We start from the raw sequence: 19,553 nt of genomic DNA, 5'->3' as shown, positions 1-19,553 counted from the left end.
AAATACAACAGAGAAAGGGAGGAGGAACAAATCAGTGTCTCCCTCTGTGTCAAGAAAGCAACATTACAAACTATGGACTTCATAGAAATATTAGCCACTACAGGAGACTGGAAATCTAAGGTAGCCAATCTTCATACCCGAGGTCCGAGAGACACACCTGTCGGATCAGGCTGAGCAGGTTCCTTCTCATGCACGAATGTCGATAGATCGGACGTCAATAAATTACTCCCATATTTTCCAGGAGGTGGGCTTCCCTCTTAGACCTCTTTCGCGTGTCACGGCATTGAACAGGAAGTGCCAGGACGTTCTTGATTCATTTCCGGACCTCTCCCCCGGGTCGAAATAACGGACAACAGTTTTCTCCTGCTTGGAGCATCGCACTACTGTTAATTTGCCATTCCTCCGTAAAGTTTCTAACTGGTAACACAGAAGGGATCATTGCATCTAAGCTTTGCAGGCACAACGGCAGACAGCTCCATCATAAATAGCGCCAGGCGTGGCCCAGGCAAGCCTGGTACGCTACCCTCTGGACTGTCAGTAAAAACGCAATCCAATTCCCTCCCCAGTGTCCCGGACCTCCTTCACACAGGTACACGGGTAGACTTCGATCATCCGGATCTGCGTTTCACCTCCCTCAGCGTGGCTCCTGACATGGCTGAATCGGCTGTAGGATTATGCTGCTCCGGTCCAGTGCCAGACGCATATCTCCTCTCATAGCGACCGACTAATCAACCCGCGCGAGAAGTAGCGTGGCAGTGGAAGGCGGCTTCACAGGCCTAGAAACCTGGTGTGCATCCCAACGATGTTTCCCCCTTAGGATGTCAAATTCCGAGATAACCATAGGACTACCCTCTGAGCACCTTAAAGAGGAGGGACCTGGCGACTTCCTTTCATTAAGTGCAACCTGTCGGCAATATCCACTTCATCCGGGAGACGGTAGGCTGCTCCGTGTTCTGTCACGGTAGTTTCTCGCTTACATGAAGGGTCTGGACCGTACTATCCCCCCACTCGTCACCCAGTCCCCTCCTGGACCTCCAATTTGGTCCTTGAACAGGACTTTGTTTGCCCCGCCCTTTGGACACTGGCAACCTGCCCGCTTCTCTACTCTGTGGAAGACGGTCTTCTTGTGGCAATTCACCGTCAGCGCGTCGTGGTCTCGGAGTTCAGAGCCCTTCCACCTGTCGATCCTCCGTACACTGCTTTATAAGTTAAGTGCACTGCGAGACCTTCATCCTCTTTCCTCTCTAGTGGTGTTCTGCCTTCCACGCTTGGCAGACATCTTTCTCCCGGTTCTTCTTCCCGCAGCCACACATTGACTTCTCGGAAGAGACAGCAGCTACACACCTTGGATGTGCGTAGAGCACTGGCTTTCTATGTGGAAACGACCAACCCTTCCGAAGGTTCCGGCGCTCTTTGTCGCGTTGCAGATGCGAATAAAGAAGTCTGCCAATCTCCTCCCAGAGTATTTCCTCCTTGGGTCAGGGCCTGTATTCGCGACGTGAATGCTACGAGTGGAGCTCTCGGTTCCCCCTTCGGGACACCTTACGTCGGTGCCGTCCGACGGAGGGCTCAAAGCTTCCTCAGCAGCCTATTTTTGGCGACGTCCCCATCCAGGAGATTTCGCCGTGACTGCGACCTGTGCTTCGCGTCCACACTTTGCCACGCACTATGCATTGGAATCAGCAAGGCTCGTGTGAGTCGGCCTTTGGGGTGGCTGTACTCCAGCCTTGCGCGTCTCCCTCCGACCCCTCCGCCTAGCTAAGGCTTGGATTCACCTAAATGGATGCATATGGCACATCTCGAAGAGAAACGAGGTTACTTACCTCTGTTAACATGTTGTTTTCGCGATTTGGTTGCTCATATCCATTTCCCACCCCCTCCTTCCACTGTCGGAGTAGCCCGGCAAGAAGGAACTGACGGGTGCCGGGTTCGGGCTGGCCGGTATTTATGCCCGGCGCCGTTCCGGTGGCGCCACTCCAGGGGAGGCGCCCAGCCGACCCGCCCGAGTGTTGCATTCGGGGTAAAAAGTTTCTCTGACGGCTGTGCACGCGGCACGCACACACCTAAATGGAATGGATATGAGCAACACATCTTGAAGAACAACAGTTACAGAGGTAAGTAACCTCGTTATCTTCCCTCACTATGAAGAGCAAAAGGATTGCTATGGTTCTAGAAATGTCTGAGGAAATCTGACATGGATTCATTCTGAATGTACCTAGAGCCAGAGGCGGCTGCTGCCTCACCTGGGTAGGCAATGAACTGAGGGGGGAGCAAAGCGAAAACCTTAATTCTTCCAATCATGCAAGCTGTCAGTTCCTGACAGCTACTAATCTGCCCCCTCCCTTGCCAACAAAGTGTTGCAACCTCTCAGGCTGGAGAGAACCCCATGTCTGAGTTGGTGTCTGTTCTGTGGAGTCCAGTCAGATGCACTCTCAAATGGCTGTGCTCAGGTATTACCCATTGTTGCCACATTAGACACAAAGTTGGCTGATTCTGGACAGAAACAGGTGTTTGTGCGGCTGTGCACTATTGTAGCAGGTCATGATCTCACCCTCTCCTGGGTTTGTCTAGAATTCTGGTTCTTTCCGATGGCACTTCAAAATCCCCTTTGATCCTGTTGCATATAATTACCTGCCTGTCCTATGCAATGGCTTCTGCTGCAGATGATGGCCTGGTCACATATAAATATTCTTTATCCCAGACTGATGTGCATATCTTATGTCAGATTTTCTCCCTTATTTTCTTTCCCTGCCTTAATTTAGTATCAGGGAGTGGCTTGCTCCATATATTCTTATCCTTGTGCTTTAACACCAAACTCCTCCTTGACAACCAGTGCCTGTTGCATCATGGTGCCACCAGACTGGCACTGCATTGATCTAGGTCAGGGGTTCTCAAACTTGGGATCAGGACCCCTTGGGGTCGGGAGGTTATTACATGGGGGGTTGCGAGCTATCAGCCTCCACCCCAAACGCTGCTTTGCCTCCAGCATTTATAATGGTGTTATATATATGAGAGTGTTCTTCTTCGAGTGCTTGCTCATATCCATTCCAGTTAGGTGTGCGCGCGCCGCCTACACGTTCGTCGGAGAAACTTTTACCCTAGCAACACTCGGTGGGCCGGCAGGTCGCCCCCTGGAGTGGCGCCACTATGGTGCCTGATATATACCCCTGCCGACCCAACCGCTCCTCAGTTCCTTCTTTACTGCCCGTGCGGTCGTTGGAACAGTGGAGCGCAGCTGAGCTGACTCGCTTCTCTACTACTCGTAGTTCTTGTGTATTTAGATATATATATAATCCTTTTATATATATATTATTCTATACTATTGCGTTTTTCTTTGCTAGCATAGTTAGTTTAACCATAGTTAGCGGGGTTCGGGGAGTAGCCCTCCCCGCAACCGGTGCCAAGCCATGCCCGTGCTCACCGGTCTCTTAGTCCATGCTTGGCCGCCTCCACCGTTGCTGACAGGAGATCCACACGACTCCTGTTTCCATTGCCGGGGGATCGTATTTCACAGCTAATTGCCCATTTGCAAGGGCGTTTAAGCCGAGAGAACAAAATTGGAGCGGCACTTTCTTTTCCTTCCCCTTCTGCACCGAGCACTGGCTACGTCGGACAGAAGCGCCTCCTCGCACCGGACCCGCCGGCACCGGCCGTTACCGTGCACTCCAGTGCCCAACAGCTCCCGCATGTTGCTGTGGTTGAGCTCCCTGCTCCTGCTTCTTCTGTGCCAACTGCACCCGCAGCCAGAGATTCGCCTAAGTCGGATCGCCCGGCACCGACAACCTGCACGGCACCGACAACGTCGGCACCGTTGATTCCGTCCCACGAGGGCCGTTGAATCCAGTGCCTGACCGCTCCTAGCACGCGCCGTGGTTTGGCTTCCTGCTCCTGCTGCTTCCCATGCTAACGGGACTGCAGCCAGAGCTTCATCTAAGACGCATCGCCCGGGCACCGACACCTGCCGCGGCACCATGATCCCAGTCCCACAGGCCGTCGAATCCAGTGCCTCACTGTTCCCCGGCGACGCCTGTTGCGAGCTTCCTGTCCTACTACTCTCCCATGCAAACTTGCACCGGCGACACAGAGAGCCTGTCTAAGCCAGATCGCCTGGCACCGACACCTGCTGAGGCACCGGCGACGTCACACCGTCGATCCTGGTGTCTACCACCAAGGGCCGTGCGAATCTGGTGCCTGACACCTCCCCGGTACCACTCTTGGTCGAGCTTCTTGTTCCCTCCACGCCGGAGACATTTCCAACGACGAGGGATCTCGTTTGGCCGTGACAGAGTGGAGCTGCCTGAACCCCCGGCACCGCCGGCGGCTGCTACAGTCTTCTTGGCAGCCTCCTTGATTGGACCATCCTCTGTCGGGCACAGCAAAACGGCACTGTTCATGATCACGGTCCCGCAGACAAGTCCCCAAGTTCAGTCGGCACTCCTCTTCCGACGCACTTGCAGGCCACGATGCTGCTCTCCTCGCATCGGTCGCACTCGCCGCACAGGTCGTGTCCGTTTCACCGAACCCGGATAATCTGGCACCGTTCTGGCTCCAGCACCGCTACAGGCACTGTAACTCCTGTAGCCGCTCCAAAACCTCGAGATCTCGGCGATCTCCAGCACCGCTCTGGTCGCAGGTCCGGATTCTCTTTCCAGGTACCAGTGCGCCTTCCAGTCCTACTGGCTCCCAGGTGCCAGTTGGGCAAGCGTCTGGTAGAGTCAGACTCTCTGCCCATGATCCTATCAGCACCTCCATGGCCATCCAGACCCTAGAGGCCAAGATCGACGACCCTCACAATCACGATCGGGACCAAAGACGAACTTTTCAAAGGTGCGCCCGCGGGCGCGTACGGTTACCAGCGGCTTAACCAATCCTACCTTCCTCTTGGTCACCTGGTCCCAGTTCCTTCAGATTTGCGGTCCCCTGCACAGCATGGGTGGGTCCACCTCCAATTTGTTTCCCCCCTCTGTCCCATTTCAGGGCCTCCTCTTGGCATATTCCCTCGCAGTGCGCCTGCGCCGGTGGCAAGGGGTACTTCTGTCCCTGCCCCGCTCGATTGGGCGGTCTCCGACCTCTCCTACCCCTCGCGGACTCCCCCGTTTGTTAAGTTGGTTCCGCCTGGCCCGCTGGGCCATTTCCTGTCCTTGATCCTGGGGCTGGTTGCCGCCTCCTTGCGGCGGTCACTTTCCACTTGCCCTCTTCCTCCGCCCCGGAGAATCCTCCGCTTTCTGCCCCGTTGGTCTTCCCGTTTTTGGTCCTGCTGTTGGGCTTGCTACGCCCCCCCAAGCCTGCCCTTACCGAGTGTGGTGGCTCATGTTCACCACTCCCCTCCCTGGATCAAAAAAAAAACAAGGATAGTCAAGAGAAATCAAGAAACAATGAGCACGATAATGATTAATACAGCAAGAAAATACATAACAGAACAAAAAAAAAGAAACAAAAAAAAACAAGTCATCAGCAAGATGAGCACATAAAAAAAGTACAATTATCAAAAACATAAGAACAGAAAGCTGAAAACATCGAAACATAACAACCAAATTCAACCACAAAACAGTCCGCAATCCCGTCAACCACGACCTGAAATACAAAAAAAAGAACATTTCAATAATTAATCGGTTAGAACACAAAATACTTTATTAAGAAACACAGGCTACGGAACACTCTCCACCGCCATTCCCGCCTCTGTAACCTATAACCACTCCTTCATCCAAGTGTTGCTCAAATCGGTGTAACCCGATAAGGGCCAATTCACCAGTAGTCACTCGATCCTCACTGAGCATCTAGGTCCCTTAGAATGGTGCTAAACTCCTCCATGGTGGCGGCAGGGAATGCCGCTCTGTCCCGTCCCAGCCCTCAATGTCCCTGACCAGTGGCGTTTCATCTCTCAGGTCTAGGTGCTCACGCTCAGTAACCTTCGAGCTAGGCCTTGGTCTTCTCAGGAGGCTGGCGTTCCACAATTGAGTTTCAAATGGAGAGCAGTCTGTCTTGGCCAGGGTTCCAGCAGCACGTGAGCCTATCGTTCCAGTGTTTACAGCCAGGCACAACGGCCATGTACTACATAGACCAACCTGGGAGGACAGTGGTCCTCCTACCTTTTGTCAGGAGTCCATCCATCTTCTGGACTTGCATAGCCCACTCGTAAATCTGGAGCAATCCTTTCTTCCTTGCAGTTCGACTCACAGGGTTTTCCTGTTCAGAAGGTCGCCCCTGCCTGTTTTCCTGTCGCATTTGGGCCAAAGGTGGTGTTTTCACCCCCCACTATGGACCTGTTCGCTTACTGCCAGACACAGGAAATGTCCGATGGTCTGCTTTTCTATAGTCTTCTCCCCGGGACGCCGATCTCGGATGCTGTTTCTCATGCCGTGGAAGGGCCAACACCTGTTTATGCCTTCCCAGCCATTCCCGGCTCATTGGGTCCTGCTCCACTTTCGCAGGAGCAGAGCGCGCATCATCAATGATCACTCCACGTGTTCCAGGCAGCACTAATTACGCCACGTTGCTCGCCTGTCAATAGCCTGCCAATTACCCTGCACTTCCACCAGACTCGTACCTCAGGACCACCGGCAGACTTGGCCGCCTGGACTGCAGCTGTCTTCACGTCACGGGTGGTGCTCACATGACTATTCAGGTGCAGGATCCTTCCACCTGGTCACGTACCTGGCCAGGTGGAAGCGTCTCTCCCCTACAGTGCAAAATCCTTTCTCTTACTCCTGCTGGGGTCTCGATCCCTCTATTTGACTACCCTGCGGCCTGCAACAGCAGGGGCCTTAGCGGTGTTCGCCGAAGGTTACAACTTGGCATGCCATCTCTACCTCCATCCAGGCCTAAGGTGGGCTTTCTGTGTTCGTCACACCTCTATGGGTTCGGGTTCCTCAAGGTGCTGGAGCGCAATAACACCCTTAGGTACGCCGCCTCACCTCCACGTGGGACCTCTCAACCTTGGGTTTAACAGATTTTGTCCTCTCTCCATTATACCTGTAGTGCGCTGCTCGCTGCTATACCTGTCTTGAAAGATAGCTTTCCTCGTAGCCATTACAATTCGCCAGACAGTCTTCTGAGCTCAGGGCTCTTATGGTGTCAACATACTTATTTTACAAAGGACAAGGTGGCAGTTACGTCACACCGGCTTTCCTCCCTAAGGTGGTTTCGCCTTATGTATAGCACACTCAACGTGATGGGGACAACAATGCACTCCCTGGACTCTGCTAGAGCGCTCTCGCTGTTATGTTGAGGCGGACAAAACCATTTTGTAACACGCCCCAACTTCGCCGGTCGCAGTAGCATCCGAAGGAAAGGCTTTATTCCCATCAGTGGATCTCACTTGGGTGATAACGTTGCACCCGCATTTTTATGTTTGGCTCTCATTTCCCCAAGCAATCACCATGCTTTTCTACCAGGGCTCAGCGCTTCAGCTGCCGCCTTGCTAACTCATGTACCTACCCACGGAATCATATCGCGCAGCTCCATGGTCCCCGTGCTTGTCCATACCCTTGCTTCACATTATGCTCATGTTCAACAGTCAGTAGAGTACTGCAGCCTTTGGCTCCGGCAGTTTTACATTCTGCCAGTTTTACATCCGACCCCACCGCCTACATAAAGGCTTGGGAATCAGCTCTATAGGAGATGGATATGAGCAGCACCGAGAAGAAGAAACACGGTTACTCCACCTTTGAACTGTTGATTTCTCTTTCGAGAATGTGTTGCTCATATCCATTCCACCAGCCGCCTCCTTGCCCCACTGTCGAGTAGGCCGGCAAGAGAAACTGAGGCGGTTGGGTCGGCAGGGTATATATCACCACCAATAGCGGGGGCCACCCAGGGGGCGACCTGCCGGCCCGCTGAGTGTTGCTAGGGTAAAAGTTTCTCCGAACGTGCACGTGGCGCGCGCACACCTAACTGGAATGGATATGAGCAACACATCTCGAACAACAGTTACAAAGGTGAGTAACCGTCTTTTTTAATTTATTTGGGGGGGATCACACTTAGAGGCTTGCTATGTGAAAGGGGTCACCAGTACAAAAGTTTGAGAACCACTGATATAGGTGTTCCCTGGGGCAAAGTGACTCATTGGTATTGGTAATCTGTGAGACTGGTGCTCCAGAATCGCTCCAGCACTTGTAGGAAATCCTGCCTGAAGTGGCCACGTGGCAGCTGCTAGAACCCTGTTTTGTGGCCAAACCCGTCCTTCATCTCTCCCAGCATGCAGAGGAATTGTCAAGATGGTGGTTTGGAGGAGATGAGTATCAAACTCCATAATCTAAATGACTGGGTGAAAGTGGTTAGTGGGGGAGGGATAGCTCAGTGGTTTGAGCATTGGCCTGCTAAACCCAGGGTTTTGAGTTCAGTCCTTGAAGGGGCCACTTAGGGATCTGGGGCAAAATCAGTACTTGGTCCTACTAGTGAAGGCAGGGAGCTGGACTCAATGGCCTTTCAAGGTCCCTTCCAGTTCTGAGATAGGTATATCTCCATATTCAAATTAACTAAGTCAGCTGTGAACAGAGTTCGCTAGTGCTGAAGTGCTGTTAATGCTTTTTGTGGTTGCAGTGATCCATATTTCATGTGGGGGGTGGTTTGTGATGGTGAAAGTTGATAGTAGCTGTGTGGACCGAAGCCCTTTCTCCTCTCTAAAGCAGAGATGGCACAGGGCAAAGTTCACTCTACTGTCCTTCCCCCTCCCCTGCCTTGCCAATATCGTTCTGTTGACTCTCCCATTCAATCCTTGGCTTCTCAGCCAAAATTGCCAGGTGCAGATGCCCAATGCTTGAATCTAATGGGAGGCACCAAGCAGCCACCAGCGGGTAATGCCTTCCAGTCTTCACGGAGCTGGAGCTGGATTTGAACAGAAAACTTATTCTAGGTTCCATGCTTGCTCAGTGGCCACTATGCCAAGAAGTTTGCCTTTGAATTCCTTCTGAAATTAATGAAGCATCATGCCTGTTCTATAACGTCTTGCCTTGTAAACATTTAATCCACTAATGTGCAGACCAATGGTTCTCAGCCTATTTACCATTGTGGGCTGCGTGTGCAGCTCTGTTCTGTGAGCCACATCACACAATTTATATAGTACCTGTATGGCCCTGAGGATGTCACATGAGACAATTGTGTGCTGATTGGGCTGCGGATTGAGAGCCACTGGCATAGATGGACAGCAGGTGCCAAAGTGTACACAGAACAAGCCTAACTCTCCATTGAAGTAACTGTAACCTTGCCCTCCCTTTGCCTCCTTGTTTGTTTTCTTCCAGTGGTGGTCTCAATTGATATTTTGCTCAAGTCTTTTGTCTAAAAAGAGCCTCCTGTATAACTCTCTCTCATCCAAACAGATGCTATGCAGCGACAAGACTCAGAACTTTGCTCTCATTGACTCTCTGATTTTGTTTCTTCCCCCCTTACCAGACACGACTGGGGAGAACATTGCTGAGTCTCTTGTGGCAGAAGGCCTGGCCTCTCGCAGGGAAGGAATCCGAGCCAATAAGTACGTATATTTCCTGCTCTCCTCTAAACTTGTTCTGGCATTCAGATATTCTGCGGCACATGACTTTCCCAAACAGCTTTGCTTTGACTTTGCTGTGGTGACAGAACAAAGCTGTTGAGGAATTACTTGTCACTCCTGTTCAGAGACCAGCTGTTGGTTGAGTTCTGGGCTTTATGCGGTATGGTGTGTCGGGTGCTTTATCTCAGGCTGTGCTAGCAACTTCCCAACTGCAAGTCAGTGGGACTTGTGCTCCGAAGTTACGCCCTGGGGTGCCTAAATACAGGCTTAGGAGCCAAACTTGAGGGTATTTTTGAACATTTTAGCCTGTGAATAAAAATGTCAATAATTTAATGTATTGGAAGGCCAAACTTTTAACACTGAAGCAGTTTACTTGTAAAGTGACAAAGATTTTTCTACTAAATCGATTGGCTTGCTGAGAACAGGCATTCCAAAATGGCAGCTCCCCTCTCCTTTGGGGTCATGGCAGAAGGAGGGTAAACAAAGAATCTTCTCCCCCACTCATCAGGCTTCTCCTATACTCAAGAACTACTGAAAATGTGAGAGACCTCTCTAAATGCAAAGCAACCTCTTTGAGGCTGTCCTGGGCCTTCTCTCTCAGAGCATGCTGATGCACGGGAACATAACACTGCAATTTAATACTGATTTTCCCAACTCTGTATCCCACAGACGCAACACTCAGCCCACATGCATGCAGCCCTTACTGTCTGCCAGGATCACAAAACTTGTGTTAGAGCCTTGGAGTTGACATGTCAACTTTCCACTCTGTCTCGTATCTGGAAGTGATATCCTCAAAGCTTTTCCACTGGCCAGCTCTTGGGAGACCCAGGATCTCTCCAGTGCATCCCTTGGCGTGGGTTATTGTATTACACGGGGTGTGAATTGTCTATGGAGCTGTTCTATATATAGCTGTTGGATGCTATTTTATCCTTTGTCGGGTTGGAAGCATGCCTGTGTCATTTCCTCAAGCCTGTTACTAGCACACTTGGATGTCTTCCACTAGAGGTTTTCATAGCGCAGTCTGTAAACAGGTATGCTGAGTGAACACTGCCCACATTGCCAAAGGTCTGGATTTTAGCTCCAATCTTGCCAATAAAGAAAACTCTGCAGTGCCAGGCGTTTCCCAGGAGAGCTGGGGGGCCCTGGCTTAAGCTTCTCTTGCTCTTGGTTGCGTCTTTCAGGCAGACCTAAAGCTTTCTTCAAGTGATACTTAAGGTGTATACAGTACAGTGCTTTGCAATCCCACTGCTGGGGAGGGAGGTGTAATCCCCATTGTTTCCCTGTCTGCAGAAATTAGTTTCCCCCAGTATCAGCCAGCAAGGCAGTGATGCCATGAGCACAGCACCTCTGCAATGCTTGATGCCCAGTCTCTGCTTGGTCCACTAGCCTGTGCTATCGCTCAGGAGCCATTGAGCTCAGTGGTGCAGACCTCACTGCCCAACTTGTCCAGAACTACTGGTCAAATACAGACTTGCATTTAGATAGTGCCTTGTTTCCTGAAAGACTGCGAATGGCTTCCCAAACTACAGACACAAATCACATCAACCACAACTGAAACGCAGCCCCTCTATGCTAGAACACTTGTGAAACGCCTGGCAGGCCTGAAAATGCATCAGCCCCCCACATTCGTCTTCCAGTGGGGAAGAGTCGCCGTTGTGATTACACTTTCACTGAGCAAGACTCTGCCCCACTGCATCCCATACTGGGTCACTGCACCAATGCAGTTCCAGCTTTGGCATGAAATTCTATTGATGCAGCTGCAGCAGCGCCCTGATTCTCTCAGTGCAATCCCAGCAAGCTGCTGTGCTGCCTGTGGACATGGCATGATGTGTGCACCTTAAACAGGAGAGCTAGGCTGGACTCTTGGGACCAATGCAGTGCAGTTGTCTGTTGCCAAGCTCTGGGAAGAACAAGGCAGTTATTTAACTGAACCCAGCAGCATAGCTGTTCAGAGCACAAAGCGAAATACTGTGCAATTAAAATGCAGGGGAAATGAAAGGGCAGGACACCAGGATTAATACACCTCTTGGTCATGCTATGTTATCCTTGTTGACTGTAAGGGTCAATCTCAATGAAGAATAGTTGGTGGATACAAACCATAAGCAACTAACAAACCAACTTTTGTTTAAATCAGAATTGTTCCCAAGTTGCAGTTCTTTACTTACCATGCTATGGGCTATGTCTACACTGCAGCTGGGAGTGTGATTACCACTCATGTAGAGGTACCTGCATTCCTTTAATCTAGCTAGCTCGCTAAAAATAGCAGTGAGGACAGGATGCACAGGTTTCAGCGTGAACTGCACAACCCCCTTGGGTACCTACTGGCATTGCTAGCCTGTGCCACCATGTCCTCACTGTTGTTTTTAGCAAGCCAGTCCGTAGCGCTTGTGTGGATGTGTCTGCACAAGCTGCAGTTGATGTCACAGCCCTGGTAGTGCTATAGACATACCCAGGATTTAACATTGCTAAAGTGGATGTTCTACTTCTTAGTTTGGATTCCTAACTAAGACCTTGCATGGTGTCAAGCAGAGGGGTAGCTGTGTTAGTCTGGGTCTGTAAAAAGCGACAGTCCTGTGGCACCTTATAGACTAGCAGACATCTGACGAAGTGGATATTCACCCACGAAAGCTTATGCTCCAATATGTCTTAGTCTATAAAGTGCCACAGGACTCTTTGTCGCTTCTAACTAAGCCCTTGTCTGTACTACAGGTTACTTTGGTGTAACTTTGTTGTTCTGGGGTGTGAATAATCCACCCCCGGAGATTTGTAAATTACACGGAGCTAAGCAGCAGTGTGGACCACGCTATGTTGGTGGGCAAGCTTCTGCCATAGCTACACCTTTTGTGGAGGCAGTAGTTGAGGTGACAGGAGAGCTTTCTCTCAATGGCTTAGTCTCCCACCACAAGCGGTGCAGCTGCAGCCTTACAATCTGATTTTATGTAGACTTATTCTGCTAGAGTGCAGAATAAGTCTTAACACTTAAAATGCTCATCTGTGCTGAGAGAGACCAGTCCAGAGCCTCACTAATATCCTTGCTCAGAGAGGAATGCAAACGTTGTTTGGAAATAGTGGGCAAATAGCCTGTGGTTTATCATCAGCCTCTGAGCCACCAATTGAGAGCTGAAATGCTTCAACCAGGCTGTACTCCTATATTAGGAATTGCAGTTTTCAGTCAGTGGGACTTGTTCTCTTAAGTTGCACCCTTGGGTGCCTAAATATAGGCTTAGGAGCCAAACTTTAAGGTATTTTTGAACATTTTAGCCTGTGAATAAAAATGTCAATAACTCACACTGGAACAGTTTACTTGTGAAGTGACAGATTTTGCTACTAAACATTTTTAATACAGTTTAGTCCCTGGTGCTGCAAGCACTTCCACACATGCTTAACTTTCATCACACGAGTACTCCTCCTGAAGGAATTGTTCATGTGAGTGAAGGGAGTTCCCTCCTTGTGTTTGCGGGACAAGGGCCTTCCCTGTCAATATGTTCTTTGCTGCTACCAGTGTTGTGTAATTCAATAAGGGACCCAGCCATAGTGGCATTTTTTAAAACCCTGCATTTACTTCATTGTAAATGGTAGCTGGTACACAGCCTCTCTTAACCTCTGTGCCTTAGGTAACTGCTTGCAACTGACTGTGCAGAAAAGTGTGCTACTTGCCCCTTTGCTAACAGGAAGGCCGAGTGTTCAACTCAAGCCAACACAGACATCTCATGCTACCTTGAGTCGTCTTTCCTATTTCCTGAGGCCTAGGTGAGAGGTGGGGTGGCATGTCTCAGAGCCAAAGGGAGAGGCTGGGAGAGCTTGGTAGTGACATAAGTGCCATGCGCTCTTCCCACCTGATCCAGACAGAATGTGTCACACTCTGCATGAAAAGTTGGAACCCACAGCTCCTCCCTCGCTGCGGGCTCCTGTTAGACCCCAAGGCAGTTTCAGGGTTCGGGAAAACCGATATGGTATAAAGAAGCACTTTGGCCATCATCCCACCCCATCCAATGCAAGATCAGTCCTTTACCAGGATCAAGGAATTTAAATCACTGATTTTTTTGTTTGTTTTTAATGTCAGGGGAGGGTTTGGAAAGCTATTTTGAAAGTTTGCTATTGCAACTTTAAACATTTTTTTAAATGCCACTATGGCTGAGTTCCTTATTGACTTATGCAACACTGGTGGAGGCAAAGAACGTATTGACAGGGAAGGCCCTGATCCTGCAAACACAAGGAGGTAACTCACTTCACTCACATGAACAGTTCCTTCAGGAGGAGTACTCATGATGAAAGTTGTGTGTGGGGAAGTGCTTGCAGTGGCTGTCTGGGTCCTATAGCCTATTTCAGGCTATGAAATAAGGTGGTTTCCTGATGCAGGGAAAGGATCCTTTGGCCCTCTTCGTGCTGGGATGCCAAGCTGTGGAAAACAGGCCTCCCACTCCGAAGGCGGGCTTTCATCTTGCACGGTGCCAGCAGTCCAGTCTTGCTGGTGTCCTATGCCCAGGCAGGAGGAAGAGCCATGTGGTCCTGCTTTGGTATATGAGTTTCTTTGAGTCTCTTGCTGGAAGTGCGTTGAGCATGTTAGTGGAGTGGCAGTGCTCTGGGCTGACAGCTGCTCTTGTTATGAGATGATTGCATTAATAAATTGGCTAATGAATCCAGAACAGCTGTTGCTAACAGGCCAGATATCCCTGTACTCAAACCTGGTCAGGCTCCTTTTGCCTCCATTTGTGTTAAATAGAGCTGAAGCGGCTCATGAATTCTCTGCTGAGAGGCTTCCATGCACGTTCTGATTGTCTCCATTTTGTGAGAGAAGTGAGATGTGGAAGTGCAATGTGGTGTGATTTGCAGTGCTGATATCTGTTAGCACCTGTTAATTATGCTCACTGTTCAAGGGGGTGAGTGAACGTCTGTCATTGCTCTTCCTGGCTTGTGCCTTGTGGGAGTGCTTCCAGCATGCACTTCAGATGCTTGCTTCCATTGCTGCAAGGTCTGCCTCATGCTGCATCAGCACGTACATCAATGGCTCTAGGATCCAGGCATGGAGGCTGGCTCTTCCTAGCCTAGTTGGAAATTGACTGCAGTGTTCACTTCTAAGGCCACGTCTACACTACGGGATAAAATTGAATTTGCTGAAATTGGTTTTATAAAACTGATATAATTTCAATTTCATGCGGCCACACTAGGCACAGTAATTCGGCGTTGTGCGTCCATGCTCCGAGGCTAACGTCGATTTCTGAAGCGTTGCATTGTGGGTAGCACTTCCGTAGCTATCCCATAGTTCCCGCAGTCTCCCCCGCCCCTTGGAATTCACAGGTTGGATCTAATTGTCGCGGGGAGGTTCTGGGTAAATGTCGTCACTCATTCCTTCCTCTCCGGGAAAACATCAGCTGACCAATCCTTCGCGCCATTTTTCCCTGGATTGCCCCTGGCAAGACGCCATACACGGCAATCATGAGCCCGTTTCAGCTTTTTTTTTTCCGGCACCGTATAGTGTACTGGATGCGCGAGAGAGAGGCGATACTCAGCGCTACACAGCAGCATTCACATTGCTTTTGCAATGATAGGCCAGAGATGGTTACCGGTCCATTCTGTACCGTCTACTGCCGGAGAAAAACTGGCAAATGAGATGATGGTTAATCTGTCCCTCTCTGGTACTGTCCGCTGCTAATCATGAAGTTGCCCCTGGCTGAAATCGGCCGGGGGGGCGCAAACACAAAAGCAAAATTGGGAATGACTCACTTGGGGACTGGAGTCAATCCCTAACCTGTATGGTTTAATAAAAATAGTCCAGTCAGTCCTGCTAGAATAAGGGGCAAGTGTATTAGAAGGACCAGTTATGATCAGAGCACAGCTGCTCCTGCTGTCAGTATTTCACAGGGGGGCCCCTGAGCAACCCCACTCCATTGCTCCCTCCTTCCCGATCCTTCCTGGGCACGTGGCAGTGTCCCCCCCCATTTGTGTCATGAAGTTAATAAAAGAATGCAGGAAAAATGAAAAAAAAACCCCAGAAAAAAAAAAAAAAAAAAAACTTGTTAGTGAGATAAAATGAAGGGGACGGCAGCCTCCGGGGCCTATGAGAAGTCAAAGGCAGTACAGAATTCTTTTCTTTACATAGGAGAGGGAGTGAAGCCAGCCCCAGTTGCTATGAGAGACAGTTACCAGCCGTTTCTGTACCATCTACTGAGAGAACTGGGAGGTACATTCCCCATTTTTACCCAGGCGCCCGTCCGGCCTCACTGAGGCCAGCCAGGAGGCACTCACCCGGGCTGCAATGGCGACGACGATAATCAGTCATACATTGTACCGTCTACCCACCGGGGAGGGGAGAAGGAGCGGATATGCTCTTCACTGCTGCAAGCATCGCGTCTACGCAGCAAGCATTCAGTACACAATAGGGTGACATTGAAAGAAGTCAAGAAATGATTCTTTCCCTTTTCGATTTTCTTTCAGCGTGGTGGTGGGGGGGAAAGACCTGAAGGAGTTTATTCCTGAAACCACGCCAGACACTGTGTTTGAAACCTACAACATTGGGGCCGCTCAGCAAGAATGCAAATACTTTTCCGGAGACCTGCTGTTTGGACCTGTGGATAGCTGGAGTCTCAGTACCGCTCCCATGAGCGTCCATTGAGTCTCTGGCTTCCCGTTACGCTTGTCACGCAGCGACTGTGTATCGTGGAGAGTTTTTTTTCAAAATGCTTTGGCATTTCGTGTCTGTAACGGAGCGATTGCTGTCCAGAGCGGTCAGTGGTGCACTGTGGGATACCGCCCGGAGGCCAATAATGTTGATTTCCGTCCACAGTAACCGTAATCCGATATGTTAATATCGAATTTAGCGCTACTCCTCTTGTCAGGGTGGAGTACGGAAATAGATTTAAAGAGCCCTTTATATCGATATAAAGGGCGTTGTGTGGACGGGTACAGCGTTAAATCGATTTAATGCTCTTTAAATCGATTTAAACGCATAGTGTAGACCAGGCCTAAGTGTCAGAAGATAAGCCTGCAGTTCCTGGAGCCAGGCTGGTGAAACAAACTCCGTCTGCAGACAGTGTTCCCCAGACTGTGGCAGTCCAGTCATTAACGCAGGGAGTCTGGGCCCCTGGACTGGATTACTGGCTCAGCCACTTGCTTGCTGAGACACCTTGGGCCAGTCATTTAATTGTTGTGGCTATGTCCCACAAAGGAAGGAATTTATTTCTGACTCAGATGCTGTGCGGCGTAGGTTATGTCTGCGCAGACAGTATGACCCCACAGTTCTTCCTGGGTGCAGCTCCACTGGGGGGAAGCTGTAGCAAAGGGTTGGGTCTCTTTCCCACTGTACTGGGGAATAGATTGCACCGTGGTGTGAAACCAGGGCTCCCATCTGCCTGGCCATCCTTGGGTCTTCATTCAGCTAATCCTCTTATAGGGATGGCCTCAGTGCTGTACTTGTAAAGCTCTAACTTCCTCAGCTGTGAGATGCTAGACAAGATTCCTCTAGTCTCAGGTGTGCTGTGTGCACTGCGATTAGCAAGGCGATGTCTGGCTTTCCCCTGTATCTGTTCGACCTGAGTGGTGGTTGGATTGTTAAAGCATCCAGAAGTGAAATGTCAAGTCAAATGTGTGCTCCCTGGAGCAAACCTTCTTGGTAAAACATGCAAGATAGCAATGCCCCAGCATCCAACTGCCTCTGCTATGCACAGCCCCCACACCTCTGCGCTGGCTATTGTATGCTCTTACAATAGAGCTGTGTTTTCTCCTAGTCCTGAGCAGAACAGACTGGCTGAGCTGGAAGATCAGGCGAAGGTTGCAAAAAAAGGAACGTGGAGCGAAGGAACAGGCTCTCACACGGTCCGGGATCTCAAATACACGATTGAAAACCCGCGCCACTTTGTGGACTCCATGCACCAGAAGCCAGTCAATGGTGAGCGTGTGCTCCAGGTGAAGCAGCTTGATGGGATACCGGCGAGCATATAGCTGTGGGATGTTCACATCTTACTAGTGTTTACGTATGCACTGTTCTTTGAGCTCTGACAGGCCTCAGTTTGCAGTCTGTCCCAGTGGAGGCTGCTGGGTGCATATCCCAAGTGAATTGGCCTTTCGTGTCCAGGGCAGGGGATTGCAGTGCGTGCTGCTTGGGTGTGGGTGTCTTCTCATGTCTGGATTTGATTGAATGCTGTGGTGGAAGGAGCATAAAGTTGGTGCTGCTCTCTTCCCTTGAGAGTTGACCCTCACTCGTTTCTATTCTGTAGCCATCATAGAACATGTCCGGGATGGTAGCGTGGTCAGAGCCCTGCTCCTGCCTGATTACTACTTGGTCACCGTCATGCTTTCTGGCATCAAGGTGAGTCATGGCTCTTGTTTCCTTCTTTTGGTTCCTTCCTGGTTGCAGTTTGCAACCAGACCTTTGCTACAGTTGGGCCTTGAGGCTTGTCACAAGCATGCTGGTATCCTCCATTGCTCTGTGCTGAGCTGCACTGCCCGTTGGGGTGTGCCTACTCTAATGTGCATTGCTGCTTTCAATGAGGAGAGTCTGGGCTTTCACCAGTAACCCCCTTTTAAACCTCCTGAACCGGAGCTTCACAGTTTAAGTTGGTTTTATTCCCTGGGAAAGTGTCCATGAAATTCCCTATCTCAGGACTGCCTCTTTGGTAACTGTCAGGCTGTGTCCACACCCCTCCTCTAGACTTCACAAGGAGACAGTGGCTGCTCATCTCCATGTCTCCTGCAGGAGATGGGAGTTAAAGCAGATCTTAGCTACTTAAGAGTCGAAGACTTAATCCCTGTCTTTTAGTAGCTTAGGGGCAACAAGTCCATGGGGAAATCTGGTTTGAAAGCATTCTGCAGCCAGTGCAGCCTTAGGGCAATGATCTTGCCTTGTCACAGGCTAAGCAGGATCTGCCTTGTCAGGGTTTTGGCTAAAACTCCCAGGGCTTTGCTAATTCAGTGAGCGAAGACCGTCCCTTCAGTCCCAGCACTGAACTCTGTGTCCCAGCCTGGTACTTAGCTGTCGCTGATGGGAGGTAGCCTTTTTCAGATCACACAAATCCTAAAAACTTGACACTCGTGGTCATTGAAGATCCTGGGATAAGGGTGGGGCCAGTACTCTATTCAGGAACTGTCCTGCGCTTCCCAAAAGCCAGAGCCCTCCACGTCTTTCCCTCTTCTGGGACTGTCAACGGTTCCACAACGTCAGAAGTGCTAGCATATCACTTGCTGCCTGGGCCGGAATTCCCTTCCTGAATGCCTGGCCATGGTTAGAACTTTGCAAATGCCTTTCCCAGAGAAACGCTTCCATTCTTATGCATTTGTGGATGTGCTTCCAGGCAGACACTGAGAGCCCTGATTGCTGATCAGGTGTTGAAAATCTGCCTTTTTTTGTGGTCTCCCATTGGGCACTCAAAATTACTAGGGTGAACCTTGGCCTGTATCTCGGTACAGGGTCTGGGAGCCGCCAGAATACCAAGAGTAATTACACAGCTGTTTCCCCAAGGGTTAACAGCACTTACTGAGAGGTGCCCAGATGTCCCAATGTTATAAGAACTGTCCTGATATTAGGGGTTAGGTCTTCCACAGGACCCATGGTCCCCCATCTCGATGTTTCACAATGCTATATCTGGTCACCTACTTACTGCACAAATGCATGAGTCTGAGGCCGTTCCTGTGGAGTGGACTCCAGGATTCCAGCACGCAAGGCACTAATGGTTCCGGTCCGTGGTCCGGGTGCCCTCGCTCTGCTGCTGGTGATTCTACATGTGGTGGAGGTGTGCTCTGTTCTGTACAATCCACAGTGGGAGTGGGAGCAGGAGCGATGGTGGTCCATCCATCCCTGCTCTCGAATTACTGCTGCCGAGCAATCTGTCGCATCCTAGAGGTCTTACCAGTGCGCCCCCTCCTAACCTGCCCTTGCCTCCGCTCTGCAGTGCCCCACGTTCAAGCGGGAGGCAGATGGCACAGAGACACCGGAGCCATTTGCAGCTGAAGCAAAGTTCTTCACTGAGTCACGGCTGCTGCAGAGAGATGTGCAGATTGTCCTGGAGAGCTGCCACAATCAGAACATCCTGGGCACCATCCTCCATCCGGCAAGTGGGGCATGGGGTGCTGA

The 19,553-nt window shown here is 50.5% G+C and overlaps 1 protein-coding gene across 1 annotated transcript in view; it reads left to right on the top strand.

The window, feature by feature from the left end:
- Positions 1–19,553, top strand: part of SND1 (staphylococcal nuclease and tudor domain containing 1) — a 446,649-nt gene that overhangs the window by 45,971 nt on the left and 381,125 nt on the right. The window contains exons 4-7 of the mRNA XM_075061914.1: positions 9,391–9,469; positions 17,212–17,372; positions 17,701–17,792; positions 19,372–19,530. Of these exons, the coding sequence (XP_074918015.1) occupies positions 9,391–9,469; positions 17,212–17,372; positions 17,701–17,792; positions 19,372–19,530 (491 nt within the window). The remainder of the gene's footprint in view (positions 1–9,390; positions 9,470–17,211; positions 17,373–17,700; positions 17,793–19,371; positions 19,531–19,553) is intronic.

The sequence above is a fragment of the Chelonoidis abingdonii genome, chromosome 1 (assembly GCF_003597395.2).
Source record: "Chelonoidis abingdonii isolate Lonesome George chromosome 1, CheloAbing_2.0, whole genome shotgun sequence".
NCBI lineage: Eukaryota > Metazoa > Chordata > Testudines > Testudinidae > Chelonoidis > Chelonoidis abingdonii.
Note: the sequence above shows the minus strand (reverse complement) of the source record. Positions and strands in the feature narration are given on the sequence as shown.